General features: G+C 43.2%; 1 protein-coding gene across 1 annotated transcript in view; it reads left to right on the forward strand.

Moving 5' to 3' along the window:
• ATP9A (ATPase phospholipid transporting 9A (putative)) overlaps window positions 1-19,326 on the forward strand; it is a 134,627-nt gene that overhangs the window by 67,457 nt on the left and 47,844 nt on the right. The window contains exons 12-14 of the mRNA XM_060119944.1: window positions 1,983-2,125; window positions 3,111-3,223; window positions 13,810-14,022. Of these exons, the coding sequence (XP_059975927.1) occupies window positions 1,983-2,125; window positions 3,111-3,223; window positions 13,810-14,022 (469 nt within the window). The remainder of the gene's footprint in view (window positions 1-1,982; window positions 2,126-3,110; window positions 3,224-13,809; window positions 14,023-19,326) is intronic.

A 19,326-nucleotide genomic window follows, 5' to 3' on the forward strand; every position in this document is an offset into this window, starting at 1 on the left:
TTAGCAGTGGAAGCTTGGTGGCACATGCCAGACAATTGTTCACCTACCTCATTTGAAGGCTGAATAAATGGTTAAAAAAAAAAAAAATATATATATATATATATATATATATAAAATAAAGTAATAGATGGTCATAGTAGAAAAAAATTCACAGTAGCCAAAGAATAAAATAAAAATCATCTCTAATCTCACAACTAAGTGATAATTGCTGTTAATATTTTGGGATATATGTTTTCTAGACAGCTTTCTTTTTAGAAAAAGGAGAATTTGCTCTACATAAAAATCCACTCCCACCCGCCACTTTTTTTTCCTAACAAAGGATGTGTTGCAAATAACTTTTCACATCAAATATACTTGCACACCGTCATTTAATAGAACTGCTGTAGTATGTATTCTATGCCTGATCATTTATTTAGACCCATATTGTTGGATGCTTGTTTCTACTTTTTCCCCATAATAAGTGATCAGTAAATAATTATAAAAGAAGCCATATCTTTTTCCCTCAGACTTCCAGTGCTTATAATCTCTCTCTTACACTTGATCTATTGCCCTGTATTTTGTCTTGCTCTTTTGTGTATTTACATCATCCCAGCTAGACCTTGTCTTTTCCCGAAGACAGAGATTGTGGTTTTGGTACAACAACATGACTAGAAGAAGGAGATTGAACCCCAAGCTAGTGTGCTCTGGATGATGGTTTCAAAGAATAAATAAGTCTAATTTACTGTTAACAAAAGAGTGTTTGTGCTGTAATGTTGTTTATAATTGTAGTCTTTAAAGTTCTGTCTACAACATGACTGAAAATCGGTGCATTGAATCTGCATATGGGCCAGGGCTAGCCAGTGAAATAGTTAGCAATTTAATCAGTTTATAGGATTATGAATGAATTTGAAGATTTCTTTTTATTGTTTGCAATGAAATATTTAAAAATGAGTATAACACAGGGACTTCCCTGGTGGCGCAGTGGTTAAGAATCCGCCTGCCAATGCAAGGGACACAGGTTCGAGCCCTAGTCTGGGAAGATTCCACATGCCATGGAGCAACTAAGCCCATGTGCCGCAACTACTGAGCCTGCATGCCACAACTACTGAAGCCTGCATGCCTAGAGCCTGTGCTCTGCAACAAGAGAAGCCACCGCAATGAGAAGCGAGTGGGTCACAACTAAGAATAGCACCTGCTCACCACGACTAGAGAAAGCCCGTGCACAGCAATGAAGACCCAACACAGCCAAAAATAAATAAATTAATTTAAAAAAATGAGTATAAGACATAAAAAGGAATATTATTCAGCCTTAAAAAGGAAGGGAAAAAAAAGAAGGGAATTCTGACACATGCTGCAACATGGATGAACCCTGAAAACATTATGCTAAGTGAAATAAGCCAGACACAAAAGAACAGATCATGTGTGATTCCACAGTACGAGACCCCTAGAGCAGTCAAATTCATAGAGACAGACAGTAGAATGGTGCTTGCTGGGGGCTGGAGAAGGGGAAATGGGGAACTACTGTTTAATGGGTATAAAATTTCAGTGTAGGAAGATGAAAAAGTCCTGGAGATGGATGGTGACTATGGTCCCATAACAATGTGAATGTACTTGATATCATTGAACTGTACACTTAAGATGCTTTAAATGGTTAATTTTATGTTATGTATATTTTACCACAATGTAAAAAATGAATAAGGTATCAAAAATACATCAGCTCAGAGGACTACTATTTTTTCTTTTTTTAAGTAAGGCTAAAACAACTACCTTTTCAATATTTTAAAAGTATCTTAAATTTTTATATTTTATTTTGGTCCGTAACAGAATCGCTTCATGGAAATTTGATAGTGGTGTTGAATGTGTGGATTCAGCCCCAGCAGTGTGCTTCTACAGGGGGTGATTCCAGATGTTATGGCACAAACGATGTGCATTTAGAGTCCTTGTTGAGATACAGGCAGTCGTATGTTTATCCCGTTAACCTGTGTGCTCTGGTTTTCTGACAGTCTGCGTGTGAACCTGGACATGGGCAAGATCGTGTACAGCTGGGTGATTCGCAGGGATTCGAAAATCCCCGGGACCGTGGTTCGCTCCAGCACGATTCCCGAGCAGCTGGGGAGGATTTCCTACCTGCTCACAGATAAGACCGGTGAGTTTCTTGGGGCCCTCGCAGGATTCAAGGTCGAGGAAGGTGCTTGGAATCTCTTTCTGGAGGTGTTAGAGATGCATGCTGCTGCTCTTTTATTTCTTCATCTTTTGATGATGACAGGCTATTTGATGGTGATGATGATGATGATGATAGCAGCAAAGCCTTACTTCATGCTAATTATGTACAAAAGCACCGTTCTGGGTATTTATAGTCACTTACTTAATCCTTCCCCGGTGTTGTGAGTTTGGGGGTATTAAGTGACTTGGTGGTTAAGTGACTTGTCAGGAGCACATAGTGGCAGAAGCAGGCTTTGAACTCAGGCAGTCTGGCTTCAAGTCCTGACCTTGAAACCACACCTCAAAATACTGCTCCACAGTTTAACATCTGTCAAGTTACGAGGTTGTCGTAGTAGTTGAGAGCAAGTGCGGAGTGGGGAGACCTGGGTTTTAGCTTCCTCTCTGCCATTCAGTGATAACGGGATAAAAGGGAATCTGTTGCAAAGATTCGGAAAATCAGAGCAAAACTAGGTTTCAGGAAGGAGAAGAACCAGGAAAGTTTCGGCTGTATCAGCGTCAGGACCCCTGGGATGGTCTCCTGACTTGACTCGACTCATCCTCTGTCGATACGCCCGTCTGCTCAAGGTTTAGATTCCTTCAAGATAGAATCTGATTGGCCTCATGTATGTCACGTGCTGCCCTCTTGGCCAATGGAATGAGTCAGGCACCCTGATTGACGCTCCCTCTGGACCATCCCAGGGAATGGGGTGATAATTCCCCCTGGAAACCTGGGGTTCTATTTTCAGAAGAAATTCTGGGATTCCGGGCTGACAGAAGGTCACAGGTGTCTCATCCTGCGCTGAAACCAGTCTGTGACATACAGTAAACTCTCAAAAAAAAAAAAAAAAAAAGCCAAATAGCTATCATTACTGTTAATAATAATAAGAGCTCCGGGATGTAGGCAGTTACTGATTTGTCTTATGTTTCAGGAACTCTTACCCAGAATGAGATGGTTTTCAAACGGCTCCATCTAGGCACCGTGGCCTATGGCCTCGACTCAATGGATGAAGTACAAAGCCACATTTTTAGTATTTACACCCAGGTAAAGCCTTCTGTTTTGATACCCAAACAATTGGTTTACATTTATTAACACCTATATTGAGAAGAATTCATAATACCATATGATTCACTCATTAAAAGTGTACAGTTCGGTGTTTTTTTTTGTATACTCAGAGTTGTGTAACCATCACCACAGTCAATTTCATCTTCATCACCCCAAAAGGAAGCCCTGTACCCATGGACAGTCTGTTACTCCTCACTTCCCCCAACCCCACCTTTCCTTCCAAACCCCTGGCAACCACTAATCCTTCACATTTTGAATAGAGCTGCATTTGAGGTTTTTTTCCCCATCTTCCTCATCCCCAGGGTTAATCTACTGAAATACTAATGGATACTGGGGAAAACATAAGAAAAAATTATTTGCTAGTAACTGGTGCTAGAAAGAACTTTGAGAACCTAATGGTTGGTCTTCCTTCAAGTTTACAAACATGCTTACTTTTTCCTTTTCCCCTGTTATGAGCCAAAGCAGCATAATTAATGGGCTGCTTGTGACATAATCACGGTATAACCAATCAGCTTTAGTTCCTCATCTCTTTTCAACTCAGCAGTCTCATGGAAGAAATGATCAGAGATGATGGTCAACTTATCTGCTCCTGATTCCCGCCCCCTACAAGGTTTTTCAAAACCGGTCATTTTTTTTTTTAGAGAAAGGTATTACTTGTAAGTGTCCTAAAAAATTAGACCAGCGGGTCCCCCACCTTGGCTGCTCATCAGAATTACTGGTGATGTTTTAAAAATAGAGTAAAAACAAAAGACATTTACTTGGGTCTGGTACCCTAGAGATTCTGACTCATTAAGATGACAGGAGAGTCTGGGCTCCTGTGTTTTAAAAGAAAGATGACAAAACAAACAAATCCCTTGGTTAATTCTGAGACACCCAGGGCTAAGATGGCCTGCATTAGACCAGCTACGTGTTATGACACTTGTTTGGGGGCAATAGAATAAAAAGGCCATGTTTTGCTTAAGTTCGTCCAAATAGATAATGATTCCATAGTCAGAAGGCCAATTAAAAATGTATTTTTGTGTAAGAGTTAGAGGTGGACTCTAAGTGCTTTGTGATACAATTATAGTCGACATTTGATTTTCCGGAATGTTCGCTAGCCTGCACACCTGGATTTCCGGGGTATCTCTTGAAAATGGCAGGGCAGGGCATAGTGTGGAAGTGGGGGTGGATTTTAAGTGGAGAACAGTTTGTTTGATCCATGTCACGTCATCACCTACTACCAGCCATGAAGCCCTTGTCATTCGTCTAGGCTCCCTGTGTGGGCATCGTGGCTTGTCCCCAAATGGTCCATTGTCCTTCTTCAAAGGTGGACTTGAAGACTATTAAAAAATCACAAGGACTTGGTTGGACCGAGAGGAAAAGCCGCAGTCAGCCCCTGGTTCCTTTCTCTCTCTCTGACCCGTCTTCCTCTGGGAGGTGATGTGGTGTCTGTGCTGGGCTCTCTGTGTCACACTCTAGGGGGTTCCACTCTTATCCAGCTTCTGTCACCCTATTGAAGCTGATGGCTCCCATGTCTGTGTCGGCCCGACCAGGAGCTTTAGCCTGGAATACACCTGCATACTTGGCATCACTGCTTGTGGGCCATGAGGACGGTGCACCCACCATCCCGACATTTTTCCTGTATCCCGTACACTTGCTTCTCTAAGCTGTTCTTGTTTTAGTAAGAGCCACTCCCATTTACCCTGTTAGCTCCGTCCAGGGATTTGGGAAGTGCCCCCGCTTCCTGCCCCGTGACCACCTGCCTTCAGTCGTGGCCCTGCTCCCCCCAGATCACCTGTTTGGCCTTTTGTCTTCATCCCCTCTCGCTCACTAGGCAGGAACTACACTCTCCCTTGCCTGGCTGTCTGCAGTGACCCCCCTGCAGGCTTTCCCTGTTTCCCTCCCGGGAGCACAGGGTCGCCCTCGTACTGGCAGGTCCCTCGCAGGGTCTGAGGCTTCCACGTGGTCCAGCAAGGCCTGCATCCCCTGCTGCCACCTCTCCCGCTGTTCACTCTCCCCTCCCGCTCACCCCGTTACGCCACTGCCTGCAGCATTCAGGGCAAGGTGAGCAGCCTCGTTTCTGTGTCTTGGAATATTCTTCCCTCTGAACCATCGGTCCCAATGCCTCCCGGGCCCCTCTTGAGGGGCCACTGTGTGGATAGTTGTGCTTCTCAGCACCTGGCCGAGTCCCGCCTGCCTCTCAGCCCTGTCTCAGTGGTGCCGGCTGCCGACGGTCCTGTTAGACAGCTTCGTAGACCTTGGGGTGCACCCTGGCAGGAAGCACACCCCTGCCCACGCTGGTGGGTTTTTTTTTGTGGTACGCGGGCCTCTCACTGCTGTGGCCTCTCGCGTTGTGGAGCACAGGCTTCGGACGTGCAGGCTCAGCGGCCATGGCTCATGGGCTCAGCCACTCCGCGGCATGTGGGATCTTCCCGGACCAGGGCATGAACCTGTGTCCCCTGCATCGGCAGGCGGACTCTCAAACCACTGCGCCGCCAGGGAAGCCCACTGCTGGTGGTATTTTTAAGAGCTTGTGGTATTGACAGAAGCCATCCTTTCTCAGGATATTTGTGTAGTTCAGCTTTTGTAGCCCATTTTTGGTTTAGCACAGATAACACTGTGTAAAGTCTTAAAAGTTCTTACCGTGAACTCCTTTTTAAAAAAATTTTTTATTTATTAATTTTTGGCTGCATGGGCTTTCTCTAGTTGTGGCGAGCCGGGGCTACTCTTCGTTGTGGTGTGCGGGCTTCTTATTGCGGTGCCTTCTCTTGCTGCAGAGCACGTGCTCTAGGCTTGCGGGGTTGAGTAGTTGTGGCACGTGGGCTCAGTAGTTGTGGCTCTTGGGCTGTAGAGCGCAGGCTCAGTAGTTGTGGCGCACGGGCTTAGTTGCTCCGCGGCATGTGGGATCTTCCCTGACCAGGGATCAAACCTGTGTCCCCTGCATCGGCAGGCAGATTCTTAACCACTGCGCCACTGAGGAAATCCTTACCATGGACTCTTAACTCATCACCCTTCCTCAGCGGAAGCTCATAAATTGATTTGCCCGTCCCGGCCTTGGGTTTAAAGTAGCTGAGTGTGATGGGGAAAGACCGAGGCTGGTGTGCACACTCCACCCCCTGGGGCCACGTGCATCCTTCTCTCGGGACATCGAAAAGCCCTGCGGTAAACACATGACTACTTTTGTGATGACAAGTACAAAGGCTTTCCTTTGGTTTTATTGAGGTATAACATACATAAAATTCAGCCATGTTAACTGTAGTATTCAATGATTTTTTTAGGTGAATTTACAAAGTTGTGGAACCATCCCCACAATCCAGTATTAGACCACCACCCCAGATGATTCTCCCGAGCCCATTATAGCCATTCATCTGACTTTTAGAGTTTAATAATAGGATGTTATAACAGTGTCTCCTAAGGTAGAGTATTTGGAACTCCTGGCTCAGATCTCTAGGGACAGAGTCAGAATCTCTAGGAGTGGTGCGTGGACCTACAGTTTTAACAGGTGAACCAGGTGATTCCAAAGTAAAACAGAGTTTGAGAACAGCTACCGCACATCTGAGGTGCGTCCTTATTTTTCAGAATGTCAGTGTCTAAATCTGTGGACTCCAAAACAGAGTTTGCAAGGAGACCCATTGAGGTGCAAGAGGAAAAGATTAGAATGTCTATTCACATTTCATTTTCATCTTCAAAATTAAAGCAAAATTTAAACTTTACTAATAGCTTTAAGATTGACCCTGGGACCCCCACTCCACATATCAGATGAACTTTTATCAGGCACAGTCCTTGAGGTGTCCTGTGAAAGGAGTTGGAATTCTACGATTGTTTATTTTCAGAACCTTGAAATTCAGATTGTGTTTCATGAGTGTCCAGGTGACTGGTTTTAGGGACGTTATTTAACTAAAGTAATCTCGTGAAGAGGAAAGAGGGCAGGTGGCTTTACAAGATTCCTGCAGGGAAACTCCAGATGATCAATACAAGCCCAAGTAAACCACAAGGAAATGGCCAACACATTATGAGATAAACCCATGACAGGCTAAGGAGGTGTGATGATTTTTCCTCTGGCTTATTCATTCACTTATTGGCACCTTTACAAAACTGAGAGAGAATTCACAAACCATAACATTTACCCATTAAGTGTACAGGTCGGCGTTGTCTAGTATATTCTCAACAGTGTGCGGTCGTCACTGCTATCTCGTTTCAGAAGGTTTTCACCAACCCCAAGAGGGACCCCCTATCTCTTAGACGCCCACCCCTCCCCCAGCCCCTGGCAACCACCCATCTACTTTTGTCTCTGTGGTTTGCCTGTTCTGGACATTTCAGATGAAGGGAATCAATCAGTACCTTTTGCACCTGGCTTATTTCACTTGGCATGGCATCCCCAAGGTTGCAGCACATGCCAGCGCTTCATGCCCCTTATAACAGATATGACAGTTTGAATCTATAATTTTAAATAATTTACATCATTATCATTTAAAATTTATAATTCTCAGTGCCCCTTACCCTGAGTATATGTTATTTTGAGGTATTAGCTAATTCTGTGAAATATGCTCTTTTCATTTTTATCATATCATTTTAGAATTTTTTTTGTTGTTTCATAATGCACAATACAATATTTATACAATTTAAATATACATGTATGGAAGGTACTTAAATTTCTTCTCAACACGTTCAAAGTATTTTGAGATGACTATTCTTTAGTACCTGGAATATGTAGTCATCTATTTTATTTTACTCCCCTCAAAAGGTGGAAATATCTTTAACTTTTATTAATATATGTATCTGAAAAAAAATGGATGACTGTGGGAAGTGGGGGGCTCGTGGTGTCCTGTGTCAGAGAAGACCAAGACCAAGAGCGCTCTTCTAGGCTGTTTTGTACATGTGAATTCTTATTTTTCAAAAAAACATAGTTCACATTATTTCACGTATTTTGATCTGTGAACTGTGATTTTTCACTTAACGTTTTGTCTCTGATATTGTTTTAGTATTTGTTAGAGTTGGAATTTACTGAGCATTTTTTTCCTTTTCTTTTTAATGAGTATGTTGGTGAATGTGTGAGTTTGTGGTTTACTTTCCTGCACAAGATATATACACACAGGATGCATTCGGTTGTCAGTGCTTGCTGTGTCCCAGATAGTGTACCTCTTGCTTTCTGCATCCATAGGAAACAGACAAGGTTATGTTTTCTCGAGGAAGAATTTTTCATCTGTGTGTTTTTCTCTGGGACACAGAGCTTACTTTGTTTTTTACTGATTTAAAAAATTCCTAATACTTTCTTAGGATACATTTTTTTTTCTGCAGAAAAAATAAACAACATGGATAAGTACAAATAAAAAACACTGAAATCACCTGTATTCACATCACTCAGTGATAGCCAGTGTTAACACCTGGGTGTATAAAATGCCAAGCTTTTTCTCTGCCTTTGTGTGTCTGTGGAGATGTGTACTTTCTCTCTCTCTCTGTTCCTTTTTTTCTTTTCAACAAGAAGGCATCGTATTTTTGTAATTCTTTTAAACTAGAGTTGAGCATCAAAACTGTGAAGTTTAGGGCTTCCCTGGTGGCGCAGTGGTTGGGAGTCCACCTGCCGATGCAGGGGACACGGGTTCGTGCCCTGGTCCGGGAGGATCCCACATGCCGCGGAGCGGCTGGGCCCGTGAGGCTGGGCCCGTGAGCCATGGCCGCTGGGCCTATGCGTCCGGAGCCTGTGCTCCGCAACGGGAGAGGCCACAACAGTGAGAGGCCCATGTACCGCAAAAAAAAAAAAAAAAAAAAAAAAAAAACTGTGAAGTTTAAAAATATGTATATATGCCTGGGCCCTACTCTATTCTTTAAGTGTCAGGGGCCCAAGCATGTATATATACTTCTTAAAATCTTTACTGGTTATTCAGAGAGTCATTTCTAGTTAAGAACCACTATTGGAATAACACTGTCCAGCTTCTTTCTTTTCACATATATCATGATTATGATCCTTTTTAATGGTTTTATAATAGGGCTAGGACTAGGTAGGGTTAAGGAGAGTGAGGCATGCACCCAGGGAGCAAAATTTATTGACATGGCAAGAAAACGCCGTCATCAAGACAAATCACACTGTAGTGCAGTACTTACAAAACTCAAAATGAATGGGAAAAATCCAAATCTTAAATTGACAGTATCCAATTCAGCATTCACATAATTTGGCCTCAGCATCCTAACCCCGGTTTTACGGTGGCAGTGGCTTCATGTCTGGTTCCCAGCCTTGGCATGTTGACATCCGGGCTGGATAATTTTTTGCTGTGGGGACCACCCTGTGCACTGTAGGGTGTTTAGCAGCATCCTTGCCCTCTGCCATCTCCATGCCTGTAGCACACGCCTCCGGCACCTGCTTTGTCACACCCTCAAGTATCTCCAGACACTGCCCAGTGGGGGGCAAACCCTCCCAAGTTGAGAACCCCTGTGTAATATGTGGTTCAGTTTCAACGAATTGAAATTTGTTGCCTCTGTCATGCGGAAAGATGTGTACTGTTAAGCAGTAAACGTCGTGTTTATGCAGTCACTTAGCGTGTAAGGCAGTTGATTCACTTGGAAGTGGTAGCTCTAAGCCTGTCTCTGTGGAGGTGGACCTTTGAGGTTAATGAGTTACCAGCTCTGAGCTCAATTTGGAGAGTGAAGGGGGCCTATTGAAACAGGAATTCCTTCTCTTCAATAGTGTATTTTTACCAGTTGCAACCCATCCATCGTATCTGGTAATATTATGAATGTTCATAAGTGGTGATGTTTTCATTGCATTTGGAAAGAAAATTGATATTCATGGTGGCTCGGCATTTAATTTCTGTATTACTGTTTCCTGAAATACAGGCTGGAGTTCTCACTGGCAAATGTCCCCGCCATGGATTATTAATGAGAAATGGAGGCCTGTTTTTTCACTGTATCTCCGTGTCTCATTTGTTGGCTGGGCTGCCCTAGAATGACCAAAACATCACAAGGTGTGAGATATCCACCGAAGGGCCCAAGTCAGAGGCCTTTGTGTACGGAGATCTTGATTCCTCACCCAACTTCTGACCTCACGTGAGGCTATTTTGCCCTCCTTCCTTAAGAGGGCCAGTGGTTCCCCCCCAGGGCAAAAAGTTGTAACCTGTCTCTGTGGTTACCACATCTGTTTTTATTTTCCCCTGGTATTTTTTAAGTAAGAAGAAATGTGTGTAGGTTAAAGGGCCTATGGGGAGGAGGCTAGAGATAAACACTGTACAATGTGAAACTCTTCCATATGGGGAATGTGAGGATGTTTGAGGACTGGGCCTCAATACGAATACTAGCTGAGCTCCTGGTAATTACCGGTGCCTTCATGATATATGTGGATTGCCATTTGGTGTGTGGATGAGCCTTTTATTTGCAAATTAATAGAGAATTTCAGAATCAGTGGTTATGACCCCTCTTCCCTGAAACAGTAGGAAAGTGGGATAAGTATCAGTTTAAGAGAGAGAGAAATGAACGTGGAGATAGTAAACCAGTGTCTGCCTGTGATGTTGGTCCAGTTCAATCACCGTCATTTTCTAGTTTGTTGTCAAATGGTTCCCTGATCTGAGAGTGAGGTCTTTGCAAAAATCTGGGCTGTGTTTCTCTTTTTTGCCTTGCCCTAGTGTGGTTTCACCTGGAATGCAAAACCCCAAAGCTCTGTGTTATCCCACATTTGAAATACGACTGGAAATATTTGACTTCTGTAGACAGAATCAGATTGCTTATAAAATCCGAAGGTTTGTGGAAGATGCCCTGAACTCAGCCTTTCATTCAAATCCACTGTTACTAAAACTTGCCAGCCAGAGCAATTACTTTGTCAAAGGTCTTGTTATTGCTCCTAATGTTAAGTAATAATTTGGTCCAGGTGCTGGGGAATGTGGGCAAAAAAATGAAGACATGCGTCCATGGCTAGAACATAAATTATAGAGTTTAGAAAAAATGTTCTTGATTTAGTCTCTCCCGGACAGGGAACCTTTCTGTAAATCTTCAGTCCTCGTTATAATTTTAAAGTTAAATTCTTTATGATTAAAAGCACTTGGCAAATAATGATTCATTTAAACTGTAGTTCTGATATATTACTCTAATTATTGTTACCATGCCGTGCCCTTTGGCCTGGAAGTGAAACTCGTGTCCTCTTGACACCAAAGGTTAACAGAGCAGGAAGCCAGAGCAGTGTGTATGCCTGCATGACCAGAATAATTTAGTAATTGTCTAATTACCTGAAGAGTATAATGCCACTGCTAAAAATAGTATTAAAAAATTAAATGAAAGTCATTTTCTTGTTGCTCATAACCCATCTGTTCTCTATTTTGGGCAACCATGTGTTCATGGGTATGAAACGTGATTCATTCTAAAAGATCGGAAGGCTTCTGCTCTGTTGGATAAAATATGTTTTTAATGGAACACAGCATTCAGTAACTTCACAAACATCTCCAGCTTCCGAGACTCAGTTGTAGAGGCAGGAAGACTATTGTAGGTCTTTTGTCCTAAACTGTGACTTAAAATCTGGAACTGATGTTGGTCAATGTGATATTTATTTCTTCTTAGAGATGGAAAAAAAGTTCATGACAAATGAGGACTTCTAACCAGTATCTTAGGAATATTAAGTTGTTCATTTGTTCAACAAATATCTGTTGCTAGTTACTACTGCCCTTGGTACTAGAATGCAGTAGACAAGCTCTCTGTTCTCATGGTCTAACGGGAGAATTATCAGGTAAAGAATCCAGTTTTAGCCATTGGAGACAATAACACACATGGTAACGTCGAAGCGTGGCTCCCAGTGGGGTGGGCACAGGGGGCAGCGTGGATTAGGGGGCTCAAGGGAGGTGTCTTTGAGGAGGAAACATTGAATGGAGACCTGAATGATGAGGTGGAGTGAGCTAGCTCTGCAGAGATGTGGGAAACAGTGTTCTAGGAAGTGGGTTCCGTACGTGCAAAGGCCCTGAGGCAGGAAGGAGGTTGGAGAGAGAGGCTAATCAGGTGGGTCATGGCAGGGCACCTGAGTGTTTTTTATTGAACACTAACTCATAGACTGTTGACAAGTGGTCTCTTTGTAGTAGTCTTAATTTTTTATTGTATGTTAAGGCAGTAGAACCCCTTTATTCCAAGCTAGGCCTTCATGGTACCCAGTGTGTAACACAGATGGGTATGGGGTTGCTTGTCCTCCACATTTGATGGTGCTGAGTGGGTTTCTCAGGATTTCTCTACTCGGTTCGTGGGGTGAAAACCACCCCCTAGCCCACTCCTCTCATTTGCAGGAAACCGAGGCCCAGAGGGCAGATGGCATTTGCTCAAAGTTACACAGCTGTTCACACCCACCCAAGAATCAGGCTCAGATTTCTCAGCCTTCAGTACTCTTTTTACCATGTTGCTCAAAACCTTTTCCCCAACTTAACCCATTAGGAGGCCAAGCCGTGTGTTGAAAGGTATGAATGAAGGAACGGATGAGGGCTGTGTAAGTAACAGAACCGCTTCTTAGACAAGAGTTAGGGTCCGTGGCCAGTGTGGAAGGCACAGCTTGAGCACATTTAAGTTTACTCTTGAAAATCTACCCTAAGTGGACTTCTAGGTACCATTTTGCAGTGTGTTCAGCCAGCCAGGCTTCTTTCTGGCTGTTACTGATATTCTCGCCGGACCTGCCCTTGGTTGCTTGTTACCCCCTAGAGCCCCCATCCATACTGTTGTCTTCATTTAAAAAAAAAAAGTTTATTTTTGGCTGTGTTGGGTCTTCATTGCTGCATGTGGGCTTTTCTCTCTAGTTGCAGCGGGCGGGGGCTACTCTTCGTTGCGGTGCGTGAGCTTCTCCTTGCGGTGGCTTCTCTTGTTGCAGATTATGGGCTCTAGGCGCGTGGGCTTTAGTAGCTGTGGTGCATGGGCTTGGTTGCTCTGCGGCATGTGGGATCTTCCTGGACCTGAGATCGAACCCGTGTCCCCTGCATTGGCAGGCGGATTCTTAACCACTGCGCCACCAGGGAAGTCCCCTGTCTTCAATTTTAAACTGAGAGGAATGTACATTTAAAACAGCAGTTCTAAACCGGGCATGATTTTGGTCTCCACGGGCAATTGGCAACATCTGAAGACAGTTTTGTTCTCCTGTTGCACCTGGGGGTTGCGTCTGGCATCTGGTAGATGGAGGCCAGAGAAGCTGCTAGCCATCCCACTATGCACAGGACTCTCCCCCTGCCTCCAGCCCCAACGGAGAATTATCTCCCTCAAATGTCAGCAGTGCCGAGGTCCGGAAGCCCTGGTCTGAAGTAGCAGCGTCACTTGAAGTGTAATGGGGCCCCCACTCGGTCAGAGGCCCCCAGCACCACCCAAAGGAAGGCACGTTCCCAGGTTCCCAGGTAGCATCACCCACATTCACTAAACTGTCATTTTTTTCCTCTGTTTATTTTGCATTTTTGTTTTTGCCTGAGCGCCCGTGACCGGATCCCTGACCTGCACGCCCTCGTGGCAGTGTTACTGGAGGCACCCCCAGAGTGACGTGTGTTAGAGCAGCTGAAAGAGAAGCAGCGACTCCGCAGGTCGTTCTTCTTCCCTCTCGAGGTCCTTCCGTGTCTCTGGTCATCTTCCTCGTTGGTTTCCTCTTCTCATAGCAATCCCAGGACCCGCCCGCTCAGAAGGGCCCCGCGCTCACCACTAAAGTGCGGCGGACCATGAGCAGCCGCGTGCACGAAGCCGTCAAGGCCATCGCGCTGTGCCACAACGTCACCCCCGTATACGAGTCCAACGGTGTCACCGACCAGGCCGAGGCGGAGAAGCAGTACGAGGACTCCTGCCGCGTGTACCAGGCGTCCAGCCCGGACGAGGTAAGCCCCGGGCATGCGGGATGCCCTGCCCATTCCCCACCCGCTCCAGGTGGGGCCACCTGTCAGGGCAGCAGGATCCAGGGTGACGCTGGGCCGCTAGGGAAACAGCCTGGCAAATGCCTGCAGCCCTTGATCTTCCTCTAGAAGGAGTAGCCTTGGACTTGAGATACATCCTGAGTTAGGAAGCAGCAAGAGATCTTGTTTGTGGTTCAGACGGCCAGCACATAAGGGGCACAGGTCCCATAAAACCACATTCCTTTTTTTGAAAAACAGCTTAATTAGGATATAATCCACATACCATACAATCGCCTGTGTGACAGATACATACAGGTCAGTGGGTTTTTTAAATAGTATATTCACGGAGTTATGCAACCATTACCACAGTCGATTTTAGAATCGATTTTTGTGACACTTTTGTCGACCCAAAAGGAAGCACTCCGTGCCTGTATTCCCACAGACTCCCAGCCTCCCTCCCTCCAGCCCCTGGCAACCACTGACCTACTTTCTATCTCTGTAGATTTGCTTATTCTGGGCATTTCATACAAATGGAAACATACACACACATTCTGTGTCTCACTTCTTTCACTTAGCATGTATTTTCAAGATTCATCCATGTAGTAGCATGTATCAATACTTCATGCCTTTTTACGGATGAACAATATTCCATTGAATGGATAATACTGTGTTTTGTTTATCCAGTCTTTGGTTGATGAACGTTTGGACTGTTTATATATTTTCTATGTATATAATATATATATATGTGTGTATTTTCTTTGGTGGGGGCTATTGTGCTATGAACACGTGTCCAGGTTTTTGCGCAGACATATGTGTTCATTTCTCTTGGTGTACGTATAGGAGAGAGATTGCTGGGTCATGTTAAATTTACGTTTAGCCTTTTGAGAAACCGCCACACTGTTTTCTAAAGTGGCTGCACCGTTTTAAATTCCCACCTGCAAGGTATGAGGGCTCCAGTTTCTCTGCATCTTAGCCGACACTTGTCATCGTCCCTCCTTTTGATTCTTGCCGATCTAGTGAGTGTGAAGTGAAATCTCGTTGTGGTTTTGATTTGTGTTTCTGATACCAAAGGTTAATAACATTGAGCATCTTTTTATGTGCTTATTGGCCCCTTTATGTATCTTCCTTGGAGAAATGTCTATCCAGGTCCTCTGCCCACTTTTAATTGTGTTATGTGTCTTTTTGTTATTGAGTTGTAAGAGTTCTTTATGTATTTGAGATAAAAGCCTCCTATCAGATATATGATTTCCAAATATTTTCTCCTATTCTATCTTTTATGTTCTTGATGGTGTCCTTTGAAACGTGGAAGTTTTAAATTTTGATGAAGTCTAGTAAGCCACATATTTTTGTATCTAAGCATCAACTCTTGCTAAAGCTGAAAGGATTCCCTTAATTCTGTGTTCAAGAGCATAGGACCTGGTAATACAGTTGCCTGTGTAGTGTTTTCTGTAAGAAGCCCCTAACTGCTTTTTCTCTTAGGGTGCCGTATGATAGGAACGCCTTTTGTGTAGGTGTAGGCAGAGAACTCCCTCGCCCAGCATGAAAATGGTATCATATCCTTTGCCCCCTGACTTGAGTGTAGTTAAGACACAGTCCGTGTTTTACTAGTCTGTTAACATTTGGGGTTTTTTTCCTTTCCAGTCTTCCTTCCTTTCTTTTTTCTTTCCTTAAAAAAAACTTTTATTCTGATTATGGAAGCAATTTTTTGTAGTGTGGAAAATTTGGAAATTTCAGAAGAATATAAAGAGGGAAATGGGTTATTTGCAACTTCACTCATAAAAGATAACAATAGGTAACTTCCCTTGAGTACTTGGTACACATCAGGTCCCATTTGACGTACTGTGTATTATTCATTAAATCTTCCCAGCAACTAAGAGGTACTATGATTATCCCCATTTTCAGAAGAGAAAAGTCAAGGACAGAGAGATTAAATATTTAGCCTGAAGTTCCTAGTTTTTTGGGTTTTTTTTAAGAGTTCAAAGTATAGTGGCTTTTCTTTTCTCTTATTATTTTTAAATTGAAGTATAGTTGATTTACAATATTATATTAGTTTCAGGAGTACAACAGAGTGATTTGATATTTTTCGAGATTATACTCCATATAAAGTTATGATAAAATATTGGCTATATTCCCTGTGCTGTACATTACATTTTTATATCTTCCCTGGATGTTTTTTTTAGACTTTTTAATTTTGAAATACTTTCAGATTTTTGGAAAAGTTGTAAAATTAACACAAAGAAAAGTCCCCTTTACCAAAACTTAGATTCTTCAGATGTGAACACTTTTCTGCTTTTGCTTTATCTTTACCTTTGAAGAGTAAGCTTCAGGCATGATCCCCTTTTATTATTCCTAAATATTTCCTAAAAATACTTTCCTAAATATCTCCCTACAAAACAAGATCATTTATCAGAATCAGGAAATTAACGTTGATACAGTACTGTTATCTAACTTGCAGATCTTATTAAAAGTGCATCAACTGTCCCACTCACTTTTTTTTACAAAAAAAGAAAAAAATATTTTCCCCAGATCAGTAACCAATCCAGGAGTACACACCACATTCAGTTGTACCGCCTCTGGTGTCTCTTTTATATTTATTTTTTAAATTAATTTTTTCTTTTTGGCCAAGCTGTGCAGCATGTGGGATCTTAGTTCCCCAACCAGGGGTCGAGCCTACGTCCCCCTGCAGTGGAAGCTCGGAGTCATAACCACTGGACCACCTGGCGTTTCTATTAACCTGGAACAGTTCCTCAGCTTTCCTTGACCGTCACAGCCTTGACTCTGTTGAAGAATACGGGTTATCTGTTTTGTAGAATGTCCCTCAGTTTGTATTTGTCTGACATTTTCTTATGATGTTGACTCAGGTTATGCATTTCTGGCACTGTCCTCGGTGCAGGGTATCCGGAGACTCATGATGTTGGCGTGTGTAGGTCTCGGAGATGCTAACTTAGGTTTCTTGGCTAAGGTGGTATCTCCCAGGTTTCCTCCTGCTAAAGTTGCCGTTTTCTGTGGCTGACTTAACGTTACAGCACCAGTCCCCTAAGTGACAGGGTCAGGGCTTTAACCCAGGGAGTTTGTTTTCAGAGCCCAAACTCTTAATCCTTTTACTAAACCATTTTTCAGAAACAACTAAATATTAATTTTTATTAATTTGATATATAGCCCCTCCACTAGGTTTTCATGTATTTTTTTGGTAAAAAAATGAGCATTTTACTATAGTTATGGGTTTTGCCTATATTTGTTCTTTTTTCACTAATATTTTATCATACCTGTTTCTCAATTTTCTTGAACGTTATTAAAACACAGTTTTTCAGACTCACTGCCTACGGTATGGACCCTAATATCTTCAACTGTTCTCATATTATTGGAATTTAGGTTATTTCTATTTTTGAGCAACAGTATTTATAAACATTTGCAGTGAGTATCCTTACACTTGCTATTTCTAGAAATGGTGTGATGGGGTTCATTAATTCACCAGGTACTTGTGAGTGCCTCCCATGGGCCAGGCACTGTGGAGTCTACGTTAAACAAGGCAGCAGCTCACACCCCTTGGGGCGGCAGGAGTGAGACAGTTACCTGAGCGGGTTCCTTATCCTCACTGTGTGTCTGTGACAGGGGACCCACAGGAGGGTGTTGTGAGGCCCTTCGTATGTGGTCAGTAAATCCTGTGGGTCAAACTGAATGAGTATGTTTAAGGCTTATGACGTAAATTACCAGAGTGCTTCCTGGGATTTTTTTTTTTTTTTTTTAACCATTTTACTCTTCCACCAATGTTGCAAGGACTCCCAGTTAGGATGATGATGATGATGATGATTTTTGTTCACTTTAAGAAGGAGGGAGGGGCTTCTTTGGTACGTGAAGTGTTTTGGAGGTCTGGACTCATCTGAGAATATCCGTGAACCAGTGGTTGATGTGATCGTGCGGGCGGGGGGAGGGTGGCACAATAAGAAACTTTTCGAAAGATCAGAAATGGCAGGACACTTGGGTGTGTCTTTCCCTGCCCAGTGTCTTCTTCCTCCTTTTCTGTCCTTTTCTGGGGCAATGGAATGTGTCCCCTGGGAGACGACTCCTTCTCACCTGCTTGGTGTTTGTGGAAGAGCTTAAGCTGTGAAGCCCAGTTCATCTGTTGACCATTGATATTTGAACCAGGCTTTTTAGGGGTAAAAACATGGTAACCCTTGGCCAAATTCTGAGATGGGAATTGTGTGCAGAGAGAAGGGGGAGGTGGGGGATAGGTATGGAGGAGCCCTACTGAGACTTGTGCCCTGGAACCAGAAGCTTGTCATATTTGTCACCGTGTCTTAACCAGGGTTAGTCTGCTTGATCTTGCCTTTCGGTTTCGGAATGGGAGGAGGATACCATTGAATGGTCCATGTGAGAAAGGACCAGATTCTTGGTAGTTACGGACTGGGGACTAGTAGCTTGTGGGTATTTCATAGAATTTAAATTAAATGTTGCTGAGCCGATCAGCACTTGTGCCTCTGGGCTCCGATTGGCTGTTGACATGCATATGTGACGGTCTTTATTGCCTGTCCCACACCCCTGGTTCCCACTGAGCTTTGATATATTTGTTTTAGGGCTGTGCAAAGATTTTTCCATGAAGGTAAATCTTCCATGGAATGCTTTGTGCTTTTCAGCTCCTCTGTTAAAGAGAAGAGCCCTTTATCTCTGCTGTCCATTAATTGCCTTTGGATTCAGATTTGTTTTGTTTTTCTAAGATTCTGAATAGCAGTTTGCTTTTTTTTTTAAAAAGGTATTTTCTTTTGGTCTTTGGTGTCTTCACAGAGGTCGGTGTTACTTTCTTGGTTTCCTTTTCTCCACAGCTTTATTTTTTTTATTACACAGTCATTTTGTGTTTATGATAGAATATATGAAAATGTAGAGAAGAAAAAGAAGTAAACCATAATCCTACTAACCGAAGGTGTAACCACTGTTAATATTTTACTCACTAGCCTTTTAAACTACTTCAAAAGATACGTACCTCAAAATATAAATCTGTTTATGGAAATATACCGTCTGACCGAAAATAGGTTAAATCTAGTTCCAGTGAAATCTTTCAGAAAGCTATACTGTTTCCAGATCCCTGTGGGATTCCACGTAGGAGTGGCTGGGTCTAGAATCCTACCTTTGAAATTCTATATCAATAAAACCTGGCTGGTGCGGGCAAGGTCAGTTGATGGAATACATACAGAAGCCAGTGTCCTCTTTACTTTGGAGCTCCTGGAGTAATTTTTACCAGTTGGCCTAGGATTCATTTCCTGTAACAGAAAGCAGGATTTCCTAAATTTGTTT

The sequence above is a fragment of the Mesoplodon densirostris genome, chromosome 16 (assembly GCF_025265405.1).
Source record: "Mesoplodon densirostris isolate mMesDen1 chromosome 16, mMesDen1 primary haplotype, whole genome shotgun sequence".
Taxonomy (NCBI): domain Eukaryota; kingdom Metazoa; phylum Chordata; class Mammalia; order Artiodactyla; family Ziphiidae; genus Mesoplodon; species Mesoplodon densirostris.